Source organism: Muntiacus reevesi, chromosome X, assembly GCF_963930625.1.
Source record: "Muntiacus reevesi chromosome X, mMunRee1.1, whole genome shotgun sequence".
NCBI lineage: Eukaryota > Metazoa > Chordata > Mammalia > Artiodactyla > Cervidae > Muntiacus > Muntiacus reevesi.
In genome coordinates, this window is record NC_089271.1 from 85,808,484 (window position 1) to 85,832,916 (window position 24,433).

General features: G+C 37.6%; 1 protein-coding gene and 1 non-coding gene across 3 annotated transcripts in view; one reads left to right on the forward strand and one right to left on the reverse strand.

Moving 5' to 3' along the window:
* Positions 1–24,433, forward strand: part of DIAPH2 (diaphanous related formin 2) — a 969,789-nt gene that overhangs the window by 53,809 nt on the left and 891,547 nt on the right. For both annotated transcript variants that reach the window (XM_065914818.1, XM_065914819.1), the window contains exons 2-3: positions 4,775–4,807; positions 7,576–7,752. In XM_065914818.1, the coding sequence (XP_065770890.1) occupies positions 4,775–4,807; positions 7,576–7,752 (210 nt within the window). The remainder of the gene's footprint in view (positions 1–4,774; positions 4,808–7,575; positions 7,753–24,433) is intronic.
* On the reverse strand, positions 1,701–1,833 carry LOC136154949 (small nucleolar RNA SNORA70). Its single transcript, XR_010660644.1, has one exon. It is a non-coding gene; the product is annotated as a small nucleolar RNA SNORA70 (small nucleolar RNA).

Sequence of the window (24,433 nt, forward strand, 5' to 3'; positions counted from 1 at the left end):
ATAGACTACATTTGTCTCTCTCTCTCTCTCTTTTTTTTTTCTGAATAGTTGTGGAGTTCTAAGTAATGGTGTCAAGAAGATATTTATGACAGCAGAGTTTTACATGAGGGAAATCTATGAGAAAAATATCCATATCAGTCAAATGTGCATAGTTATATAGGATATATACTCTAGTTGAATGAAACTTATAAATCAAGAAATCATAAGCAGAGTGTTTTTCTTTATGGTTCTCTGTCACAAGTAATTGGGATAATTTTTTATGTGAATATCATTTCCTCTTTGTCTTAAGGTGTTTTATCATTCGAAGTTGCCTTTTAGGGAAAAAAGTCTTAAGAAAACAGTAAACAAAGCATAATTTTCCTCCATTTTTGACCAGGGGCCCACATTTGGCTTATTAATAACCAACCTTAAACTCAAGGGAAGCTCTGGAAGTAGAAATGTACCTAGCTGGATGGGCATTCCAATAGAGGGAAGAGTGGATGCTGAGACAGGACATAGGTAGGTGATGGGAAAAGGATTACCATTTTTCCATAGCATATAGATCATGAAGGAAGATGTAGAAGGTAGCCTAGGGCTGAATAATACAGGACTTTGAATGCTGTATTAAGGGTATTAGTCTTTATTCTGTCAGGAGCCATTAAATACAGATGGGCAAGTAATAGTCATTTATAGTTTTTTATTGAGTTCTGTGTGCAAAGCACTGCTTTAGGCTTTAGGGTTACATCCCTTCACCAAACAGATGAAAATCTCTGTTCTCACAGAGCTCACATTTTTAGTGGGAGAAATAGACAAAAATAAATTATAGACTATGTGAGAATGTGGTAAGTTTTATTGATAAAAGGAAAAGCAGAGTGTGCTAAAGCAGGTCAAGAGTGTGTGGAGGAGGTGGGTATTTCTGTTTAAATAGAATGGACAGAGTAGGTCTCCCTGAGCAAGAACTTGAAAGGGGAAGTGATGGAGGAGGCTATATGGATTACAGAAAAAATCCTTCCAGGCAAAGAGACGAGACAGTACATGTGGCTTATTGCCTTCTTGGGGAACGGTGAAGTGGTTGGTGTGACTGGAGCTGAGTGAATGAAAGAAACAGTAGTAGGAGATGAGGTCAGAGGGATATGGAGAGTGTGCAGCTCTGTAGGGCCTTGCAGACTCTTGTAAGGACTTTGACATTCACTGGAAGTGAAAATAGGGCGCCACTGAAAAGTTTTGAGCAGAGGAGTGATATGATCTGACCTTTTTTTTTTTCCCTAACTAAAGTCCATGGTTTATTCAGATTTCCTAGCTTTTTCTTTCTTTCTTTTTTTGGACCGGAAAGTAGGATTTATTGGTGTGTGTAAGGAGGCTTTCATGAATGTGGGGGCCGCCATTTGTCCAGAGGACCAGGATTAGGGATGTATTTGACCACACAGCCATCTGGGATGAGCTGCTTTTCTGCCACCATGTTTTCAATTTCATACATTTTAAACTTAGTAATTCCCCACTTCTTGGAGATGTGAATCTTCTGGCGACGGGAACTTGAACTTGGCCCTATGTAGGGCTTTGATTACGTGCTCATTGCTCTGCAGCTTGGTGTGGATGGATGTTATGACTTGGCCAAAGTGGACCCTGGGCACTGTGCCCTGGGGCTTTCCAAAGGCACTGCATGTATCAGTCTGGAGCCTAGACTGGGGACAGCATGCCAGTCATGAAGGTTCACTGGCGAGGGTTGTCTCCAAGGTCCCTTAGGGAAACTTGTACAGGCAATGGCTGCATACACTACTGAGCAGGCTGCTGTTTATAGGCGTTGCACACTGGGTCCCAATGGGGAATGAGCATGGTTGGTTTAACTGGCTGCAAACTGACTTGGGTTTTAACAGTGTCACTTCGTCAGTGTGTTCAGAATTAACTGTAGCAGGGTAACCTGGAAATAGGGACATAGGCTAGGGGGCTCTTACAGAAATCTAGGAATGAGGTGATGCAATGGCAACTTGAAGCAGAAATTTGCTTTAAGAATGTTACTTTGGCAATGAGGAGAGAATTGTGGCAAGAGAAAATTTTTATGAGGCCACTGCCATAACTAGACTCTAAATGGATGGCTTGTGTGAGAATGAAGAAGCAACTGCAGAAAGATCACCATGGAACTCGATAGGGAATTAAGGAGAGGGAGGAAACCAAGTGATATGGAAGACTTAAAACTGGAGGAGTGGAATCCAGATGGTACCCTTACCATAAATGCAGCCCTTCTTTTTGACATTGTGTCCTGACCCTTTGTGATCATTCTTTGTGCTTCTGTAGTGTTTCTACTAGGTTATTAATTGTCTACTCACTTTTTGCTACTATATTTCGCCTCCTATTACCCACCTTCCAGAGCTGAGAGTTCTGATTCTTACAGTTGTGGCAGTATTAGGGTATAATTAGCAATTAAGTATAATGAAAGACCAAAGAATCTAAATTTATAGTTTGTATATGAAGAATAGCTGATTGAAGAACATTAGTATATATTGGTTAAAGTGAATTCAGTAGATAATATGTAAGACATGTTAGGCAGAGACTTTAGTTGGCAGGGGAATGCTCTTTGAGATGATGCTTGACCTTCTGTTAATGGTGACAAAAGGAAGTTACTCAAAGGAAAATTAAACTAATGGGGCTTGGGGCATATCTGTGAATTTTAGATTACCATGAACTGTTTCAATTCAGTAGTTCAACCCTAATATCCTACAGTTTAATTATACCAACTGAAGAAGCCATTGACTATTGACTAAGAGTTAGTATCTAGTAACAATCATATCTGTGGTCTGTGGTTGAGTCATTTAGCCTCCATAAGGTTCAGTTCCATCATTTGTAAATTGAGAGGTTTTGATCATATTATCTCAAATTTCATCCAATTTAATAGTGTCTAACTCCATATGGTGGAATTTAATATGGATAAAAAATGTTAATTTAAAAATGGAGAGTGGGAGTGGGAGAAGAGAACTCCAGTTTCATCCCTTAAGACAAAGTAGAAATATTGCTAGCAATGCTTTTTGTTTGTTTCTGTCCCCTATGATTAAACTCAACATATATTCAATTGAGATACAGATTTAAAGCATTCAAGACATATGTGTACCTTAACTTAGAGAACTGACTAAATTAAATCTTATTTCCCCCGAATTTACATTCTTACTTTGAAGATACATATATGCTTCTAATCTTGAGTTTATAATCCCAAAGGATAGAAAAAAATGAAAAGCAGTGGTTGCTTAAAGAATTGCATAACTAATAAATAACACAGATGGACAGGTACATATTTGAATGGTAGCAGGGTAAGTGTGGCACTTTTGAGGCTTTGACATTTCTCACTCTGATGTTACATTACAGGAAATCATGAAGCGTGTCATTGTGCATAGAACAGTTTTCTGTACTCCACTGGGAAAATTAAAGAGAAATTACCAGCTAGAGATAGTCTTAGGGTGAATTGATCTCTCTTAAAAAGGCTTCAGTTGTGATATAAATACTCCCCCTTACTTTCTTTTTTATAGGCGGTAAAGATTGATTGGGGTTTGTGTCAGCAGGATGTGATAAAGACATAGTACAAAGATGTAGTAATGTAGATCCTTGAGGGAATCAACAGATTAAAAGTAGAAAAAGAACTACATATATAATAGCATATTTGTCCCAACTGATGGAGGGGAGGATGATTTTTAATATCATTTAGTTGGTGGTATTTGAAGATGATTTTATGAGACCCTGTGACCAAATACTTCTCACTTAAAACTCCTACTAGAATTCTTCCCACCAGTGAACCACATATTTTTCTTAGTTAAAAGGGATGTGAGCATGCATGATGTACATCATTCAGCTTCTATTGTAGGAAATAAATGTATAGGATGTTGTAGAATGGTTGATTTCTGTTCCTAACATGATTTTAAAAAATCTGGTTTTTTCCTAATCACATCTCTTAACTAGCACTTTAACATATTTCAACATATTTATAATATAATGGCTTTCGGGCTCGTCTTTTGTTAATCTAAGATCTTGAAGTATCTTCTGAATCTTGGAAGATTATTAAGTTGTTAGCTGTTACCTTGCTTACTTTAGTATTGCTTTATTACTGTAGTATTGCTGTACTATAATTCTTCAAGTAGTTGTGCCTATATATGCTGTATGGTAATTTTAATTAGTCACTGTATCTTCTTAACTGGAATGTACCATTTCCAATGATTCTCAATGTTAGAAGTAGAAAACCACATACAAAAAAAAGTGTTGGAGGTTTTGAGAAATGAGCATATATTAACAGAATCGGTAAGTTCAGTGTTATCTAGAATAGTTATAAAAGTGTTCTATAAATATCTATCCATAACTGATTTCTAGACTGAGCTGTTTCATTGTATTTCACTACAATTAAATGCAACATTTTTCCTATTGTTCATGTTTTTAAAAAATTTATGTCTCTTAAAAATATGATTATTCATGCTAAAACTTTGAAAAATCTTGGCAGGGCTTATGACTTTGTTATATCTTATGTCACATTTGAACACTGTGGTAGTGATGTGTGATCCAAATCTGACTTTGGGAATTTGGGAGTCATCTTCAAAAACAAAGAGACACCCCCTCCACCAAATCGTCATTTTTAATCCTTAAAAAGTTTTTTTCTCTTGTAAAGAATTTTTGTGTTTATATGATATATTTAAATTTTCTAATTCTTTTTGAAGTGTTTTAGTTGATAAAAGAAAAAATGAGAATCATTCAGGTATTTTCTTGTTTTATCTTTGAATTTCTCTTATCTGACAGGTTTTTTTTTTTTTTTTGGTTTTAATAGAACATTCAAATAAAAACTTTGGCAGATGATGTGGTAAGGTGGACTTAGTAGCATGTTATTATATTACTTATGCATGTTGCTTTTTTATTAAAGTGGGTGGACATTAAAGCATTGATATATGTAATAATATAAAAAGTCTAGATGTTTATAGAGTACAGTAGATGGAAGAATTGTCAATAAAAAAAAAAGCAGATGTCTGCAAAAAAATCACACTTTTCTTTTTCTGAATGTAAACAGAAACAACTGTATGAGATCTCAAAATAATTTTGATATTGCCATCCTGATACACCTTAAGCAATTAAAAAACCTATATAAATCTAATTCTGGAAAGCACAAATGTTTCCTTTCTCAATAGCCATGTAAATTGACCCTGAATATGTTAAGTATTAATATTAACAGTAAAGGAAATTAATTTAAAATAGAAAGGAAGTTAAGTTCATTGTGTTAGTCAGAAATGTGCTATTAAATTTAAAATCCTCAAGTATTTTTGAGCTAAGTCTATTGTAGTAAAACTTATTAAAAGTTACGGGCTTAAAATTTAAATGTGCCCTTAAATAGCTAATTCCTTGATGCTCAGATGGTAAAGCATCTGCCTACAATGTGGGAGACCTGGGTTTGATCCCTGGGTCAGGAAGATCCCCTGGAGAAGGAAATGCCAACCCACTCGAGTACTCTTGCATAGAAAATCCCATGGATGGAGGATCCTGGTAGGTTACAGTCCATGGGGTTGCTAAGAGCCAGACACGACTGAGCGACTTCACTTAATAGCTAAACTTTTAAAAAAGGTATTTTAAGCAATGTCATTTTCTCTGTGAAATTACCTATCTACAAATAATGTAGAATATTATTCATGATTTAAGGAAGTGAAAGTATATGGCTTAATTTTATTTTCTTATCAAGATACAGCTGAAAGCAACAGCCAATTTTCTAGATCGCAGTGAATGGCATAGTGGAAGATCAAATATATATGTAAATAATGCTATTCAGTAAAAATAAGCCAGCACTGCAAAAATAAATATTAAGTGATATGAAAGGAGAGGAATAGAAATATGTTGATTTAATGGCTGATTGCATATTTAAATGCCTTTATGTCCACCATATCTTTTAGTAAAATTTGATTCTTGGTTATGTACTCGGCTTATTTGGGATTGCTTAATATTTTTTTTTGAGTTGTTTGAAGATATACTACATATCTAATCCAACTTAATTTTCCTCAAAGACTTTCAAATTTAAAAGAAAATTGGAAAATATAGAAGATGATTTGAAGAAGTGAATCTTTATTTGACCACTGGGCTAGGAACCAGGGACTTGTCAATTTAGCAAGTCACTTTTTCTGTGGAATGAGTGTCAGCCTAAATGGCTTTTCAAGTTTCTTCCCGGCTCTAAAATATTTTGATTTACATAATCTCTTTGTAAGCAATCGTGTACTAAGATCATTTTTGGAATCCTAAATAAGCTGCTTAAAACTGCTCATATTTCTTTCAAAGTACACCTTTTATAAAAAAGAAAGTGTTCTTTGAATGAAAATAAAAGATATGTTTTTTTTTTTTTTTTAATGCGGGTCAACAGTAGTTGACAAAATTGTGGTAAGAATGTCTGCAATGCTTTTTGTATTGTTGAAGTGATTTATAAGCACTTGATAACATGGCAGTGACAGGCACTGACATCCTATCTAACATATCTGCTTGTTTGACATGAGCTGACAGTAATGCATGTGCTTCTTAACAGAAACCAGAATAAAACTGAGTTGCATTCAGTTTTCTGGTCATTACTAATTTTTGATGTTCATCATACTGTGGTTTAAAAGAGAATGGCCTGTTTACAGGCAACTGGAGTTGTTAACTCACTTTATGTGAAATTGCAAGCTAATTATAAGAGATGGAGCATGGAATCAATGGTTCCGAGTCAATATCCATAACATGGCAAGTTCTTCATAGTAGTGTTTTAGGAATAAGATATTTCTGTTTGTGTTATATTTCCAGAAAATGGAATAGATAATGTTTTTAATTTTGTTCTGCTTCCTTGTTGGTCCCACTTTTTAGGGAGGAAAAAGGTGAGGGTAATAATAGTAAAAACAGCAATAGTAATAAATAGCAGCTAAGTACCCTACACATGTATCTTTAGATCTCACAGTAACTCTTTTCTCGCTTTCTCTCTCTCCCCTCCCTTCTTCCCTTCCCTTCCTTCCTTGTATATGTATTAACTTGTTACCCTATTTTAGACATGAGGAGACAGTTGGAGACCAAGGAGTTTGCACAGGGTAACCGACCTAGTGAATTGCAGATTGAAACCCAGGGAGTCTGGCTCCATAGTCCATGCTCTTAACCATTAATATTCTACCACTACATTGCCAAAGTGCTCATAGATACTTGTCACAATTATTTTGGCACTTTGAAGAAGAGAAATGTTAGTATAATTTCCCCCTTAGAATTGAATATTCTTTTCTTTTTCTTCCCTCACAGTTTCAAAGTTGCTGCCAGAGACACATTCTCCCTCAAACCACCACATGACTTTGAGACCAGACTTTTCTCACCTATTTACTGTGCAAAACAGCAATGACAAGGACCTAAGTTTCACTTTTGAGGAATACTTTTCACCCCCTAGATTTCTGAGGCTATCGAGCTATTTCAGGGTTTCACAGTAGTACAGTCTCTAAGTGGAGCTTGCTGCTTAAAATAACATTTTGTCAAAAAGACAATAATAATATATATTATCCTAAGTGCCATTTTGATATTTTGGTTCTTCACGTTGGTGATTCTTGATCTCTTCCTTAGGGCTTCTTGTTTTGTTTCTGTTTGCAGCGTGACCGAATTACAAGTTTCAGAAAATCTACTGTAAAAAAGGAAAAACTTCTTATACAACATCCTCTTGATTCTCAAGTTGCGATGAGTGAGTTTCCAGCTGCTCAGCCATTATACGATGAACGATCTTTGAATTTGTCTGAAAAGGAAGTACTGGATTTATTTGAAAAAATGATGGTAAGTTAGACCCCCTGATTTTGTTATAATTTTCAAGTGCATAGCACTGGGTTGTAAGTAGGGCTGTTTGTATGGACTGTATTTATATCACATAAGGGAGAGGCCAGAAACTTGTTGATATAACAAAACTGTTTTTAAAAGTATCTGTTTTTTTGAGCTATAATATGTTTGTCTCTTCCACTATGAGCTCCTAAAAGAGGGACTGTCTTATTTATTTTCATTCTCTGTTTTTCAGTAGTCTGTGGCACGTTGGATCAGTTTTTTAACTACCTAAATTGTGCTTCTCTTCTATAAAGCAAAACAGGCCTAAGTCTACTTCTCTGAAAACAATATAAGGTATCTTGTTAGGTATATGAAATAGAGTTTAGAGGACACAATGTTGTAAAAAAAAAAAAAAAAAAAAAAAACAGAGGAGACAGAAGAATTAATTCCTCCAAGTTTGTTTTATTATCAGTAGTCATACCATCTGTATTTTCTAGCATGCTTCTTGTTTTTTTTTTTTTTTGGCTTTTATTTATTTATTTTTCCATTTATTTTTTTTTAGTTGGAGGCCAATTACTTTACAATATTGTAGTGGTTTTTGCCATATATTGACATGAATCAGCCATGGATTTACATGTATTCCCCATCCTGATCCCCCCTCCCACCTCCCTCTCCACCCGTCTCCTCTGGGTCTTCCCAGTGCACCAGCCCTGAGCACTTGTCTCATGCATCCAACCTGGGCTGGTGATCTGTTTCACCCTTGATAATATACGTGTTTAGATGCTGTTCTTTCAAAACATCCCACCCTCGCCTTCTCCCACAGAGTCCAAAAGTCTGTTCTATATATCTGTATCTCTTTTTCTGTTTTGCATATAGGGTTATCGTTGCCATCTTTCTAAATTTCATATATATGTGTTAGTATACTGTATTGGTCTTTATCTTTCTGGCTTACTTCATTCTGTATAATGGGCTCCAGTTTCATCCATCTCATTAGAACTGATTCAAATGAATTCTTTTTAACGGCTGAGTAATATTCCATGGTGTATATGTACCACAGCTTCCTTATCCAATGGTCTGCTGATGGACATCTAGGTTGCTTCCATGTCCTGGCTGTTATAAACAGTGCTGCGATGAACACTGCAGTGCATGTGTCTCTTTCAGATCTGGTTTCCTCGGTGTGTATGCCCAGAAGTGGGATTCCTGGGTCATATGGCAGTTCTATTTCCAGTTTTTTAAGAAATCTCCACACTGTTCTCCATAGCAGCTGTACTAGTTTGCATTCCCACCAACAGTGTAAGAGGGTTCCCTTTTCTGCACACCCTCTCCAGCATTTATTGGTTGTAGACTTTTGGATAGCAGCTATTTTGACTGGCGTGTAGTGGTACCTCAATGTGGTTTTGATTTGCATTTCTCTGATAATAAGTGATGTTGAGCATCTTTTCATGTGTTTGTTAGCCATCTGTATGTCTTCTTTGGAGAAATGTTTGTTTAGTTCTTTGGCCCATTTTTTGATTGTGTCATTTATTTTTCTGGAATTGAGCTTCAGGAGTTGCTTGTCAATAAATGCTGGAGAGGGTGTGGAGAAAAGGGAACCCTCTTACACTGTTGGTGGGAATGCAAACTAGTACAGCCACTATGGAAAACAGTGTGGAGATTTCTTAAAAAACTGGAAATAGAACTACCATATGACCCAGCAATACCACTTCTGGGCATACACACTGAGGAATCCAGATCTGAAAGAGACACGTGCACCCCAATGTTCATCGCAGCACTGTTTATAATAGCCAGGACATGGAAGCAACCTAGATGCCCATCAGCAGATGAATGGATAAGGAAGCTGTGGTACATATACACCATGGAATATTACTCAGCCATTAAAAAGAATTCATTTGAATCAGTTCTAATGAGATGGATGAAACTGGAGCCCATTATACAGAGTGAGGTGAGCCAGAAAGATAAAGAACGTTACAGTATACTAACACATATATACGGAATTTAGAAAGATGGTAACGATGGCCCTATATGCAGGGCAGAAGAAGAGACGCAGAAGTATAGAACAGACTTTTGAACTCTGTGGGAGAAGGGGAGGGTGGGATGTTTCGAAAGAACAGCATGTATATTATCTGTGGTGAAACAGACCACCAGCCCAGGTGGGAGGCATGAGTTCGGGCCTGTTGGGCTGGGAAGATCCAGAGGAATCGGGTGGAGAGGGAGGTGGGAGGGGGGATCGGGATGGGGAATTTGTGTAACTCTATGGCTGATTCATATCAATGTATGACAAAACCCACTGTAAAATTAAAAAAAAAAAAAAAAAGGAGTTGCTTGTATATTTTTGAGATTAATCCTTTGTTTCTTCATTTGCTATTATTTTCTCCCAATCTGAGGGCTGTCTTTTCACCTTGCTTATAGTTTCCTTTGTTGTACAAAAGCTGTTAAGTTTAATTAAGTCCCATTTGTTTCTTTTTGCTTTTATTTCCAATATTCTGGGAGGTGGGTCATAGAGGATCCTCCTGTGATTTATGTCAGAGAGTGTTCTGCCTATGTTCTCCTCTAGGAGTTTTATAGTTTGTGATCTTACATTTAGATCTTTAATCCATTTTGAGTTTATTTTTGTGTATGGTGTTAGAAAGTGTTCTAGTTTCATTCTTTTACAAGTGGTTGACCAGTTTTCCCAGCACCACTTGTTGAAGAGGTTTTTTTCCATTGTATATTCTTGCCTCCTTTGTCAAAGATAAGGTGTCCATAGGTTCGTGGATTTATCTCTGGGCTTTCTATTCTGTTCCATTGATCTATATTTCTGTCTTTGTGCCAGTACCATACTGTCTTGATGACTGTGGCTTTGTAGTACAGCCTGAGGCCAGGCAGGTTGATTCCTCCAGTTCCATTCTTCTTTCTCAAGATTACTTTGGCTATTTGAGGTTTTTTCTTATATTTCCATACAAATTGTGAAATTATTTGTTCTCGTTCTGTGAAAAATACCGTTGATAGCTTGATAGGGATTGCATTGAATCTATAGATTGCTTTGGGTAGTATAGTCATTTTGACAATATTGATTCTTCCAATTCATGAACACGGTATATTTCTCCATTTATTTTTGTCCTCTTTGATTTCTTTCATCAGTGTTTTATAGTTTTCTATGTATAGGTCTTTTGTTTCTTTAGGTAAATATACTCCTAAGTATTTTATTCTTTTTGTTGCAATGGTGAATGTATTGTTTCCTTAATTTCTCTGTCTGTTTTCTCATTGTCAGTGTATAGGAATGCAAGGGATTTCTGTGTGTTAATTTTATATCCTGCAACTTTACTATATTCGTTGATTAGCTCTAGTAATTTTCTGGAAGAGTCTTTAGGGTTTTCTATGTAGAAGATCATGTCATCTGCAAACAGCGAGAGTTTCACTTCTTCTTTTCCTGTCTAGATTCCTTTTACTTCTTTTTCTGCTCTGATTCTGTGGCCAACACTTCCAAAACTATGTTGAATAGTAGTGGTGAGAGTGGACACCCTTGTCTTGTTCCTGATTTTAGGGAAAATGCTTTCAATTTTTCCTCACTGAGGGTAATGCTTGCTGTGGGTTTGTCATATATAGCTTTCATTATGTTGAGATATGTTCCTTCTATTCTTGCTTTCTGGAGAGTTTTAATCATAAATGGATGTTGAATTTTGTCAAAGGCTTTTTCTGCATCTATTGAGCTAATCATATGGTTTTTATCTTTCAATTTGTTAATGTGGTGTATTACGTTGATTGATTTGTGGATATTAAAGAATCCTTGCATTCCTGGGATAAAGCCCACTTGGTCATGATGTATGATTTTTTTAATATGTTATTGGATTCTGTTTGCTAGAATTTTGTTAAGGATTTTTGCATCTATGTTCATCAGTGATATTGGCCTGTAGTTTTCTTTTTTTGTGGCATCTTTGTCTGGTTTTGGAATTAGGGTGATGGTGGACCCATAGAATGAGTTTGGAAGTTTACTTTCTTCTGCAATTTTCTGGAAGAGTTTGAGTAAGATAGGTGTTAGCTCTACTCTAAATTTTTGGTAGAATTCAGCTGTGAAGTCATCTGGTCCTGGGCTTTTGTTTGCTGGAAGATTCTTGATTACAGTTTCGATTTCCTTGCTTGTGATGGGTCTGTTAAGATCTATTTCTTTCTGGTTCAGTTTTGGAAAGTGATACTTTTCTAAGAATTTGTCCATTTCTTCCAAGTTGTCCATTTTATTGGCATAGAGCTGCTGGTAGTAGTCTCTTATGATCCTTTGTATTTCAGTGTTGTGTGCTGTGATCTCTCCATTTTCATTTCTAATTTTGTTAATTTGGTTCTTCTCCGTTTGTTTCTTAATGAGTCTTGCTAACAGTTTGTCAATTTTGTTTATTTTTTCAAAAAACCAGGTTTTAGCTTTGTTGATTTTTGCTATGGTCTCCTTAGTTTCTTTTGACCTTATTTCTGCCCTAATTTTTAAGATTTCTTTCCTTCTACTAACCCTGGAGTTCTTCATTTCTTCTTTCTCTAGTTGCTTTAGGTGTAGAGTTAGGTTATTTATTTGACTTTTTTCTTGTTTCTTCAGGTAAGCCTGTAATGCTATGAACCTTCCCCTTAACACTGCTTTTACAGTGTCCCATAGGTTCTGGGTTGTTGTGTTTTCATTTTCATTCATTTCTATGCATATTTTGATTTCTTTTTTGATTTCTTCTATGATTTGTTGACTATTGAAAAGTGTGTTATTTAGCCTCCATATGTTTGATTTTTTAATATTTTTTTTCCTGTAATTGAGATCTAAGCTTACTGCACTGTGGTCAGAAAAGATGAATGGAATGATTTCAATATTTTTGAATTTCCCAAGGCTAGATTTATGGCCCAGGATGTGATCTATTCTGGAGAAGGTTCCGTGTGCACTTGAGAAAAAGGTGAAATTGTCTGTTTTGGGGTGAAATGTCCTATAGATATCAATTAGGTCTAGCTGGTCCGTTGTGTCATTTAAAGTTTGTGTTTCCTTGTTAATTTTCTGTTTAGTTGATCTATCCATAGTTGTGAATGGGGTATTAAAGTCTCCCAGTATTATTGTCTTACTGTTAATTTCCTCTTTCATTATCGTTAGCAATTGCCTTACATATTGTGGCGCTCCTATGTTGGGTGCATATATATTTATAATTGTTATATCTTCTTCTTGGATTGATCCTCTGATCATTATGTAGTGTCCTTTGTCTCTTTTCACAGCCTTTATTTTAAAGTCTATTTAATCTGATATGAGTATTGCTACTCCTGCTTTCTCTTGGTCTCAGTTTGTGTGAAATATTATTTTCCAGCCCTTCACTTTTAGTCTGGATGTGTCCCTTGTTTTGAGGTGGGTCTCTTGTAGACAGCGTATATATGGGTCTTGTTTTTGTATCCATTCAGTCAGTCTTTGTCTTTTGGTTGGGGCATTCAACCCATTTATTTAAGGTAATTATTGATAGGTATGGTCCTGTTGCCATTTTCTTTGTTGTTTTGGGTTCACGTTTATACAACCTTTCTGTGCTCCCTGTCTAGGGAAGATCCTTTAGCATTTGTTGAAGAGCTGTTTGGTGGTGCCGAATTCTGTCAGCTTTTGCTTGTCTGTAAAGCTTTTGAGTTCTCCTTCATATCTGAGTGAGATCCTTGCTGGGTACAGTAATCTAGGTTGTAAGTTATTGTCTTTCATTATTTTAAGTATGTCCTGCCATTCCCTTCTGGCCTGAAGGGTTTCTATTGATAGATTAGCTGTTATCCTTACGGGAATCCCTTTGTGTGTTATTTGTTGTTTCTCCCTTGCTGTTTTTAATATTTGTTCTTTGTGTTTGATCTTTGTTAATTTTATTAATATGTGTCTTGGGGTGTTTCGCCTTGGATTTATCCTGTTTGGGACTCTCTGGGTTTCTTGGACCTGTATATCTATTTCCTTCCCCCTTTTAGGGAACTTTTCAGCTATTATCTCCTCGAGCATTTTCTCATGGCCTTTCTTTTTGTCTTCTTCTGGGACTCCTATGATTTGAATGTTGGGGTGTTTCACATTGTCCCAGAGGTCCCTGAGGTTGTCCTCATTTCTTTTGATTCTTTTTTCCTCTCTACTTCATTTATTTCCACCATTTTATCGTTCACCTCACTTATCCTATCTTCTATCTCTGTTATTCTGCTGTTGGTTCCCTCCAGAGTGTTTTTGGTCTCATTTATTGCATTATTCATTTTTAATTGACTGTCTTTTATTTCTTCTAGGTCCTTTTTAAATATTTCTTGCATCTTTTTAATCCTTGTCTCTAGGCTTTTTATCTGTAACTCCATTTTGTTTTCAAGATTTTGAATCATTTTTATTATCACTATTCTAAATTCGTTTTCAGGTAGATTCCCTATCTCCTCCTCTTTTGTTTGCCTTGGTGAGCATTTTTCATGTTCCTTTACCTGTTGGGTGTTTCTTTGCCTTTTCATCTTGTTCAGATTGCTATGTCTGGAGTGGGCTTTCTATATTCTGGTGGTCTGTCATTTCTTTTTATTGTGGAGGTTTCACCCAGTGGGTGGAGTTGGACGATTGGCTTGTCAAGGTTTCCTGGTTAGGGAAGCTTGCATCGGTGTTCTGGTGCATGGAACTGGATTTCTTCTCTCTGGAGTGCAATGCAGTGTCCAGTAGTGAGTTTTGAGATGGGTCTGTGTGTTAGGTGTGACTTTGGGCAGCCTGTATGTTGACGCTCAGGATTATGTTCCTGCGTTGCTGGAGAAAAAAAATTTGCGTGGTGTGTCTTGCTCTGGATCTTATTGGCTCTTGGGTGGTGGTTGGTTTCAGTGTAGGCATGGTGGCTTTTGGATGGTCTCTTATTACTTAATGTTCCCTGTAGTCAGGAGTTTTCTCGTGTTCTCAGGTTTTGGGCTTAAGTCTCCTGCCTCTGGATTTTAGTCTTATTCTTCCAGTAGTCTCAAGACTTCTCCAAGCATACAGCACTGATAATAAAACTTCTAGGTTAATGGTGAAAAGATTCTCCACTGTGAGGACACCCAGAGATTTTCACAGAGTTACTTGAAGGAGAGGAGAGGGAGGAGGGAGATAGAGATGAGCAGGAGCAGAAAAAGGGGGACTCAAGAGGAGAGAGACAGATCTATGCAGTTCTCTGTTCCCAAAGTGTTCTCCATAGCCCAGACACCCACAGAGATTCACAGAATTGGGTTGGAAAGAGAAAGGGGAGGGAGGAAATAGTGGTGATCTTAAGGCAAAAATGGAGAGTCAAAAGTGGGAGAGAAAAAAAAAAAGTGGGAGAGAATAATCAACACACTCTTGAGTAAAAATAAATACTGAATATTGGTTTCTTAAATGTCCAAAATTGATATCAAATACTGAAAAGCAGTGATTAAATCTAGAGTGGAGGATAGACTCTTAAAAATACCATATTAAAAACAAAAACACAAAAAATTTTAGAAATGTATATGTAGTTTGGTTTAAAAATAGGGCCTCTTCTTTTTTTTTTTGCAAGTTTTTTGTGAAATGAAAATGAAGGAGAAATAGAGGAGTAATAGAGGACTTTTAAAGAAAATAAGAGAAAAAAAATTAAAAAAAGGAAAAAAATTGTTTCTAATTAAAAAAATAGTAAAAACGATGAAAATGATAATGAAAGTTAAGGTGTAATGGAGGAGTAATAGGGAATTTTAAAAGAAAATAAGAGAAAATTTAAAAAAAAAAGAAAGAAAAGATTTTTTTTATTTAAAAAAAAAAAGTAAAAATATATGTAAGAGTTTCTCTGGAGGTGTTGCGGTTCAGTGTGGATTCGGTTGTTTCAGATAGCTCCTCATTCCAGCTTATACTTCTCGATATCCGTAGGCCCCTTCAGGTGTCATCGGTGTTACCTACAGGGATTTTAATCTGTTTCACCGGTCACTTCTGAAGCGGTTCCCTTTGTTTACTTGGTTTCTTTTTGCCGGTCTCTTCAGTGTCTAATTTCCACCCTGACACACGTGGGTGGAGGTAGTCTCTTGTTCGGGTTCGCTTGTTCAGTCGTGCTGCGTGCGGGGAGGGAGGGGCGCTGCAGACAAATGTCACTGGCCTATGTAGGGAGCACTCGCAGTGTTCCGGCCACACTGGGTTTGCCCCCACTCACGGGTGTATGCTTTCCCCATCTACACTGCTCAGGCTCCCGGCTGCTCTATATGGAGCAGGCCCTGCGTTGCGTGTGATTCCAGTTTTGGGGTATTCCACAAAAGTGTGGACTCGTTGGGCCTGCGTTTTGTGCCTTCCCCAGCCGAGCAGCTCAGGCAGCCAGGAGCTTGACGAGTGCAGCCTCCCTGGGTGCCGTGCACCTTATCCCCTCCCTGGTCCCAGCCTCAGTTTCCGCACGCACACACCAGTTGGGTGCGCCTTATGTCTGTTCTCAGGAGCTGGCCTCTAGGTGCGACCCTCCCGGTGGATGTCGGCCATCCAGAATCTCAGGAAGTCTTTGGTTAGAAACTGGGAGCCTGTTTGCAGTTTGGTAGGGGGTGCCATCTCTGGGGCCAAGTTTGCCCCTTTCTCCTCCCCCCTGCCTCCTGCCTCCGGTGCGGGATGGGCCGGTCCGCCACCCGCTAGCTCTTCTCTGGGATATCTCAGTTCTTCCTTTGTTCTGCAAACGGGCCTGCAGGGTGTTTGGGCCGGTTAATTTTCTCTCTCTTTCTTGCTATCCCACAGTTTAAGTAGCTATCTTGTGTTACCTCCCTCCGATTGCCCTCAGGGCATTCAGGCCCTGTCCTTACCCTAAGCAATGCCGCCAGCTCCTCTCCGTTCCGCCCCCACTTGCTGGTGGCAGATGTGGGCGTCTGGGGTACTCTTCTGCTGGAAGTTGCTTTTAGGCATGTAATCTGTGGGCTTTATTTATTTTTCCTCCCAGTTAGGTTGCCCTCTGAGATTCGAAAACTTCCCCCAGACCCACCAGTGAGAGAGTTTCCTGGTGTTTGGAAACTTCCTCTATTACGACTTCCTTCCCGGGATGGGTCTCCGTCCCTAGCTCTTTTGTTTCTCTTCTTGTCTTTTGCATTTTGTCCTATCTCCTTTCTAAGACTATGGGCTGCTTTTCTGGGTGCCTGTTATCTTCTGCTAGTGGTCAGAAGTTGTTTTGTGTAGTTTGCTCACCGTTCAAATGTTCTTTCAATGGATTTGTAGGGGAGAAAGTGGTCTCACCGTCCTATTCCTCCGCCATTTACCTCCTCCTTCTCGCATGCTTCTTATATTAAATATTTTCTAGTTTGTGGTCTAGATTATTTCTTAGATATGAATATAATATTTTGATTTTTCAACAGTTTATAGTAACAGGAGAGATGAGGTTTCAGGCCATATTGAATTGATTTGCTTGATCAAAGTAGTGAAGATCCCGAATCATGATTTATTCATTTCTAGTTCTATTCCACTTATCATGGCAGGTTTTTTGGTGTGTGTGACTATCTATTCATTTTGAGTTAAGGACTAAAAGAGTTCTAAAGATCTCCAACTAAAAGGTTAAGAATACTGGAAATCTATGAGTGGAACAAAATGGAAAACCTAGAGATAAATCCATGCACCTATGGACACCTTATCTTCGACAAAGGAGGCAAGAATATACAATGGAGAAAAGACAGTCTCTTTAACAAGTTGTGCTGGGAAAACTGGTGAACCACTTGTAAAAGAATGAAAATAGAACACTTTCTAACACCATACACAAAAACAAATTCGAAATGGATTAAAGATCTAAACGTAAGACCAGAAACTCTAGAGGAAAACATAGGCAAAACATTCTCTGACATAAATCACTGCAGGATCCTCTATGACCCACCTCCCAGAATATTGGATATAAAGCAAAAATAAACAAATGGGACCTAATGAAACTTAAAAGCTTTTGCACAACGAGGGAAACTATAAGCAAGGTGAAAAGACAGCCTTCAGAATGGGAGAAAATAATAGCAAACGAAGCAACTGACAAAGAACTAATCTCAAAAATATACAAGCAGCTCCTGCAGCTCAATTCCAGAAAAATAAATGGCCCAATCAAAAAATGGGCCAAAGAACTAAGCAGACATTTTTCTGAAGAAGACATACAGATGGCTAACAAACTCATGAAAAGATGCCCAACATCAGTGATTATCAGAGAAATGCAAATCAAAACCACAATGAGGTACCACTACACGCCAGTCAGAATGGCTGCTATCCAAAAGTCTACAAGCAATAAATGCTGGAGAGGGTGTGGAGAAAAGGGAACCCTCTTACACTATTGGTGGGAATGCAAACTAGTACAGCCACTATGGAGAACAGTGTGGAGATTCCTTAAAAAAGTGAAAGTAGAACTACCATACGACCCAGCAATCCCACTGCTAGGCATACACACTGAGGAAACCAGAATTGAAAGAGACACGTGCACCCCAATGTTCATCCCAGCACTGTTTACAATAGCCAGGAGATGGAAGCAACCTAGATGCCCATCAGCAGACGAATGGATAAGGAAGCTGTGGTACATATACACCATGGAATATTACTCAGCCATTAAAAAGAATTCATTTGAATCAGTTCTAATGAGATGGATGAAACTGGAGCCTATTATACATAGTGAAGTAAGTCAGGAAGAAAAACACCAATGCAGTATACTAATGCATATATATGGAATTTAGAAAGATGGAAATGATAACCCTATATGCAAGACAGAAAAAGAGACACAGATGTATAGAGCAGACTTTTGGACTCTGTGGGAGAAGGTGAGGGTTGGATGATTTGAGAGAATAGCATTGAAACATGTATATTATCAATTGTGAAACAGATTGCCGGTCCAGGTTGGATGCATGAGAGAAGTGCTCAGGGCTGGTGCACTAGGATGACCCAGAGGGATGGGATGGGGAGGGAGGTGGGAGGGGGATTCAGGATGGGGAACACGTGTGTAAATTCATGGCTGATTCATATCACTGTATGGCAAAAACCACTATAGTATTGTAAAGTGATTAACCTCCAACTAATATAAATAAATGAAAAAAACATAACAAAACGAGTCTTATCAGTGTCACCAAAGATCTTCATGCTGCTGAGCCCCATGTTCAGTTCTCAGTTCTTTTTTTTTTTCTTCCAGTTCTCAGTTCTTATCTTAACCAGCCTACCAGCAGTGTTTGATGCAGTTGGTTATACATCTGCCTCCTTTTACCCCTCTGGGGCATTAATTTGGTTTTTCTCCAAACTCTTCGTATGCTGCTTTTCAGTTTTCTTTGCTGATTCCTTTTTTTTTTTTTTTTAATTTTTCAGTGGGTTTTGTCATACATTGATATGAATCAGCCATAGAGTTACACGTATTCCCCATCCCAATCCCCCCTCCCACTTCCCTCTCCACCCGATTCCTCTGGGTCTTCCCAGCCCACCAGGCCCGAGCACTTGACTCATGCATCCCACCTGGGCTGGTGATCTGTTTCACCATAGCTGATTCCTTTTTGTGTCCACAACTTTTAAATGTTGTAGGGGCCCAGGGATCAGTCGTTGGCATCTTCTCTTCTCTACACACTATCTTCTTTTGTTTTTGCAACCAGTTCTATGGCTTTACATTCCATTTGTATGCTCACAATTCTCAAATTTTTCTCTAGGTTAGTCCTCATGTCTGAACTCGACTCTCATAGTCGTGTTTCATAATCAGCATCTCTCCCTGGATGGTCAGTAGACTTCTCAAATTAACATATCCAGAAACTAAGCTGTTAATTTTCTCCTCCAGACTTGTTCCTCCCGGTGTCTTTCCCTTCTCAGTCTATGGTATATCCATCTCTTCAGTTACTTGGGCCAAACACTTTAGGATTATCCTTGATTACTCTCTCTCTGTCACATTCCACATTTAATTCTCTAGGAAACCCATAAGCTCTCCCTTCAAAATAAGGTACTTGTAAAAGCTGACCATTACTTACCACCTTCACTGGTCCCACACTAGTTGAAGCCTCACCTAGGCTGCTACAAGAGTGGTAGAGCTATTATGATTAACAGAGTTCCTTACTTGTCTCCTTCCTTCCACCATGACCCTCTACAGTGTATTCTCAAATATTACCCATTTAAAACCTGAACAACATCATGTCACTTGGGTTCTCACATCTCTCCATAGCTTCTCAAATCTCTCCCATGGCTTCCTAATTCCCTCAGGATACAAAAACCAGTATCCTTATAAGAGTAAGGCCCTTTATGATTTGATCCCCAGTTTACCTTTTTGAAGGGTTTTCCTGGTGGCTCAGGTGGTAGAGAATCTGCCTACAATGTGGGAGATGTGGGTTCGATCCCTGGGTTGGGAAGATCCCCTGGAGAAGGAAATGGCAAACCAGTATTCTTGCCTGGAGAATTCCATGGACAGAGGAGCCTGGTGGGCTACAGTCCAAGGGGTCACAAAGAGTCGGACATGGCTGAGCGCCTAACATTTTCACAGTTTAACCGTTTTGATATTTTCCTCTACTACCCTTTTCATTTGCTCATTTGCTTCAGTTACACGCATTCATTTTACGTGATGATAGCCATAAACAAAAAATGATTACTGGCAGTTTTAAATTTTTTAAATTTGTGTATAGCATTTTACAGTGTTTTCAAACCTTTTACAGAGTTTTTGTTTTGTGGTTTGAATATTAATTGTAGTATTTCATCAGCAGTTTACCACTTCCCTCTTTAAATATGACATGTTTTTTAAAAATTTGCTTGTGGATTCATAAACATTAAAGAAAGGTACAACTTGATGCCACATTTTCCTGATGAGAATTCTTCCTTCCATGGGAATGTTGGAAGAGGAAATCAGAGAGCTGTGGTTTGCTTAAAAGTAAAAACAAAAGATCAATTAAAAAAAAAAAAAACTTTTAAAGGATTGTGTCTCTTCTTTGAGAGAAGTCTACTTGTATATTAAACATTATATATTTTCTTTATTATCTTTTGTTTGACTGTAATCAGATTAAGTGAATAAGTTATTTTATGAATTATCATAGCTTACATTTACTGTGCACTTACGGGCCCAGCATGTAATTGAATACTTTATTTGTATTATTTCAGCTGATCCTTGTGACAGTGCTGCAAAGTAGGCAACATAGTTATACTCCATTTTTCAGATAAGGATATTAAGGCTTCAGTTCAGTTTAGTTGCTCAGTTGTGTCCGACAGTTTGCAACCCCATGAACTGCAGCATGCCAGTCCTCCCTGTCCATCACCAACTGCCGGAGTCTACCCAAACCCATGTCCATCGAGTCGGTGATGCCATCCAACCATCTCATCCTCTGTCGTCCCCTTCTCCTCCTGCCCTCAGTCTTTCCCAGCATCAGGGTCTTTTCAGATGAGTCAGCTCTTTGCATCAGGTGGCCCAAAGGGGTCAAGGTGGAACTTACATTTAGGTACACAAAAATCTAAAACATTGGCATTTTGGTAATCTCTATCTTTAATAATGTTTCATTTAAGCTAAATTTAAATTTTATACATTTTCCTTGCACACATACTCATTAGAAGTAGAGGGCAACTCAGAGGTACAGTGCCTCACAGATAAAACCAGCTTGAGATGGAAAGTTGTCTTTTTACAAGTTATTGCTTTTTATAGAGCATTACTTTTAAAGGAGGCCCACAATTTAGTAATGGAAAACTGTTAAAATGCTGTTTACAAAGTTGATTGAGTTAACACTCTTAACGTCTTTCTCTTTCTAAAACAGAGAAGTAAATTTCTAGATACGAAATTTCCCTTTTTTAAAATTCTTTGTAGGTGTCCTTCCGTGAACAAATACTGTGATAGATGTTCTTACAATAGTGTAATTGATGGCTATTATGACAATCTTATCTCTCTTGATTATCATCCTTCATTGTGCTATTCCTCTTACCAGATATTTTAGACTTTAGAGAACTACAGAACTTTAGACCATTGGGCTCAAACACCTTGTATGTGTTTTAGGATAACATACTTTGAGGTATGAAGCATTTAAAATAATTGCATAAAATAGCACATTATACACAGAAATAGAGTATGAAGTGCTTGACAAGAAATATGTAAAAATTGCAATATAATTTATTATTTGGGATTTCTGGGTGATGATATAGTTTGGTAAAACTTTTGGTGAAAGGCTTAAATAATGAAAGGCAACATTCAAGACCCAGAGGGATGGGATGGGGAGGGAGACGGGAGGAGGGGATCGGGATGGGGAACACATGGAAATCCATGGCTGATTCATGTCAATGTATGGCAAAAACCACTATAATATTGTAAAGTAATTAGCCTCCAACTAATAAAAATAAATGAAAAAAAAAAAAAAAGAAAGGCAACATTCAAATAAATCCTCATTACTCTGATAATTGAAATTGTTGTACTATATGAGGATCATATCTGTCAGCAGCAGTTCTCCCCATATAGGCTTGTAGATGTAGATAATAGGGAAATATTGGGCTCAATCTGAAATTAGTATAGATTTTTTTTAAAGAAAGTATTAATTCTTTGATTACTGTAACTTTTATTTAGTTACTGATAGCTCCTTTCAAAAATAACTTGACACTTTATAGTGAAATAAAATCCTGGAACAAGTCCAGTTAACTGAAAGATCCCGGCTGTTAGGTTTTACTTTACTACTGAGGCCAGTTCAGTTCAGTCGCTCAGTCCTGTTTGACTCTTTGTGACCCTATGGACTGCAGCACGCCAGGCTTCCCTATCTGTCACCAGCTCCCAGAGCTTACTCAAACTCCTGTCCATCGAGTCGGTGATGCCATCCAACCATATCATCCTCTGTTGTCCCCTTTTCCTCCTGCCTTGAATCTTTCCCAGCATCAGGGTCTTTTCCAATGAGTCAGCTCTTTGCATCAGGTGGCCAAAGTATTGGAGTTTCAGCTTCAGCATCAGTTCTTCCAATGAATATTCAGGACTGATTTCCTTTAGGATTGGTTGGATCTCCTTGCAGTCCAAGAGACTCTAAAGAGTCTTCTCCATCACCACAGTTCAAAAGCATCAATTCTTCAGCACTCAGCTTTGTTTATAGTCCAAATCTCACTTTTAGATGATTATTTCATGAAGCACACACTGTTTATTAGCAGTCTTCAATAGTTTGTAAAACTCGATTTTTCACTTGGAGTGTGGTCTTTGCTTATTAATTGAAGATTAGAAAGTGTTTTTTTAAAATTAAAACTTTCAAGAATGAAAAGAAACCACACTTGTTTTTATATGATTTTTGTTATTACCTGCATGGGGTAAATTATACTTGTTCTTAAGATTCCTGTTCCCCTTTTCAGCCCAGTCATGTTTTCAAATCTTCCACAGTGGGTAAAGGTAGTCAGATCAAAGCAAGACTATTTCTTCCACATTTTTGGGAGCGTAACTTTAAAAGATGACTGAATTGTCATAATATTACATATCACTTTTAACCACAAATTCAAATTTGAATGAGGTTCATATTCATCGTGTTTCTCAGGTTAATCAGAGACATTTTGTGTTGTCTGTAATTAGGGTTGGTGAAATATCTCCTTCCTTCCATTTTAAATATAAGGAAATTTATAATGCTGTAATTGAGTAACTATTCAACATGTTAAGATATCATAGCCTTTGAGCTTACTGAGAATAACTGAACTGGTCTTTGTACATTGAGTATATCAACTAAGGATTATTAAATATTTAATAGCAATAGCTTGTTTTTATCCAAACTGAATTAATGAAATTAGAGCAAGGAGAGAAATGTGTCTGGACACTGTCCATTTCCTTTTGGATATTACTGCCCTTTTGTATCCAACTGTTCTTTTTTTTTTTTGGCTTGGGGGATAGGGGATTTCCATTTTAAGCTTAAAAAATAAACATACAAAGATATCTTGGAAGTTCAAGTTGGAATTTAATTTGTTTTATCTAGCACAATGATTTATTGAGTGGACGTCCAGCTTGCATTGGTCACATTAGATTCTTATAGATATGTTTATAAGAACTGTTTTCTTATATAGGTAAATAAATAGTTTAATTGTGTACAAAAGATGAGGCTAGTGACAATTTGTAATTAATTTCTAGGCACATGTCATTTTAATTTCAGTTGTTTTTTATTTTTATTTATTATTTTTGGCTGTGCTGGGTCTTCATTACTGCAAGGTTTTTCTCTAGTTGTGACAAGTGGGGGCTCTTCCCTAGTTGTGGTGTGAGGGCTTCTCATTATGGTGACTTCTCTTGTTATGGCTCCTGGGCTCCAGAGCACAGGCTTAGAAATTGTGCATGGGCTTAGGTGCTCCAAGGCATGTGGGATCCTCCTGGATCAGGGGTTGAACCTGTGTCTCTTGCATTGGCAGGCAAATTCTTTACCACTGAACCACAAGGGAAGCCCCTCAATTTCAGTTACTAAAGGCAATGCAAATGTGATATTTTATACTTTGTTTCTATTCAGCAATTTACATTAACGTATTTTGCATTTTGGCATAATTTAATGAGAGTGTAGTTATATGCAATACATACTAAATTTTCTGTCCTATATTCCATGTAGTAGAACTCTTGTAAAGAATCCCAAAGCTTTTCAGTTTGTTCTCTCACTTTTGCTTTTCATCAGTTTTGAGAGCCAGTTTGACTTTGGACCCTAGATGTTATCTGTGACTGCTATCATAGCTTTCTTTGTCATCCAACACCATTCTTTTAGGAGTTTATTAGCCTGGATGAGAACCTTTTAGTGTTCTTAGCATGTGGATACTTAGTCGTGTCTGACTGTTTGTGACCCTATGGACTGTGGCCTTCCAGGCTCCTGTGTACATGGAATTCTCCAGGCAAGAATACTGTAGTGGGTTGTC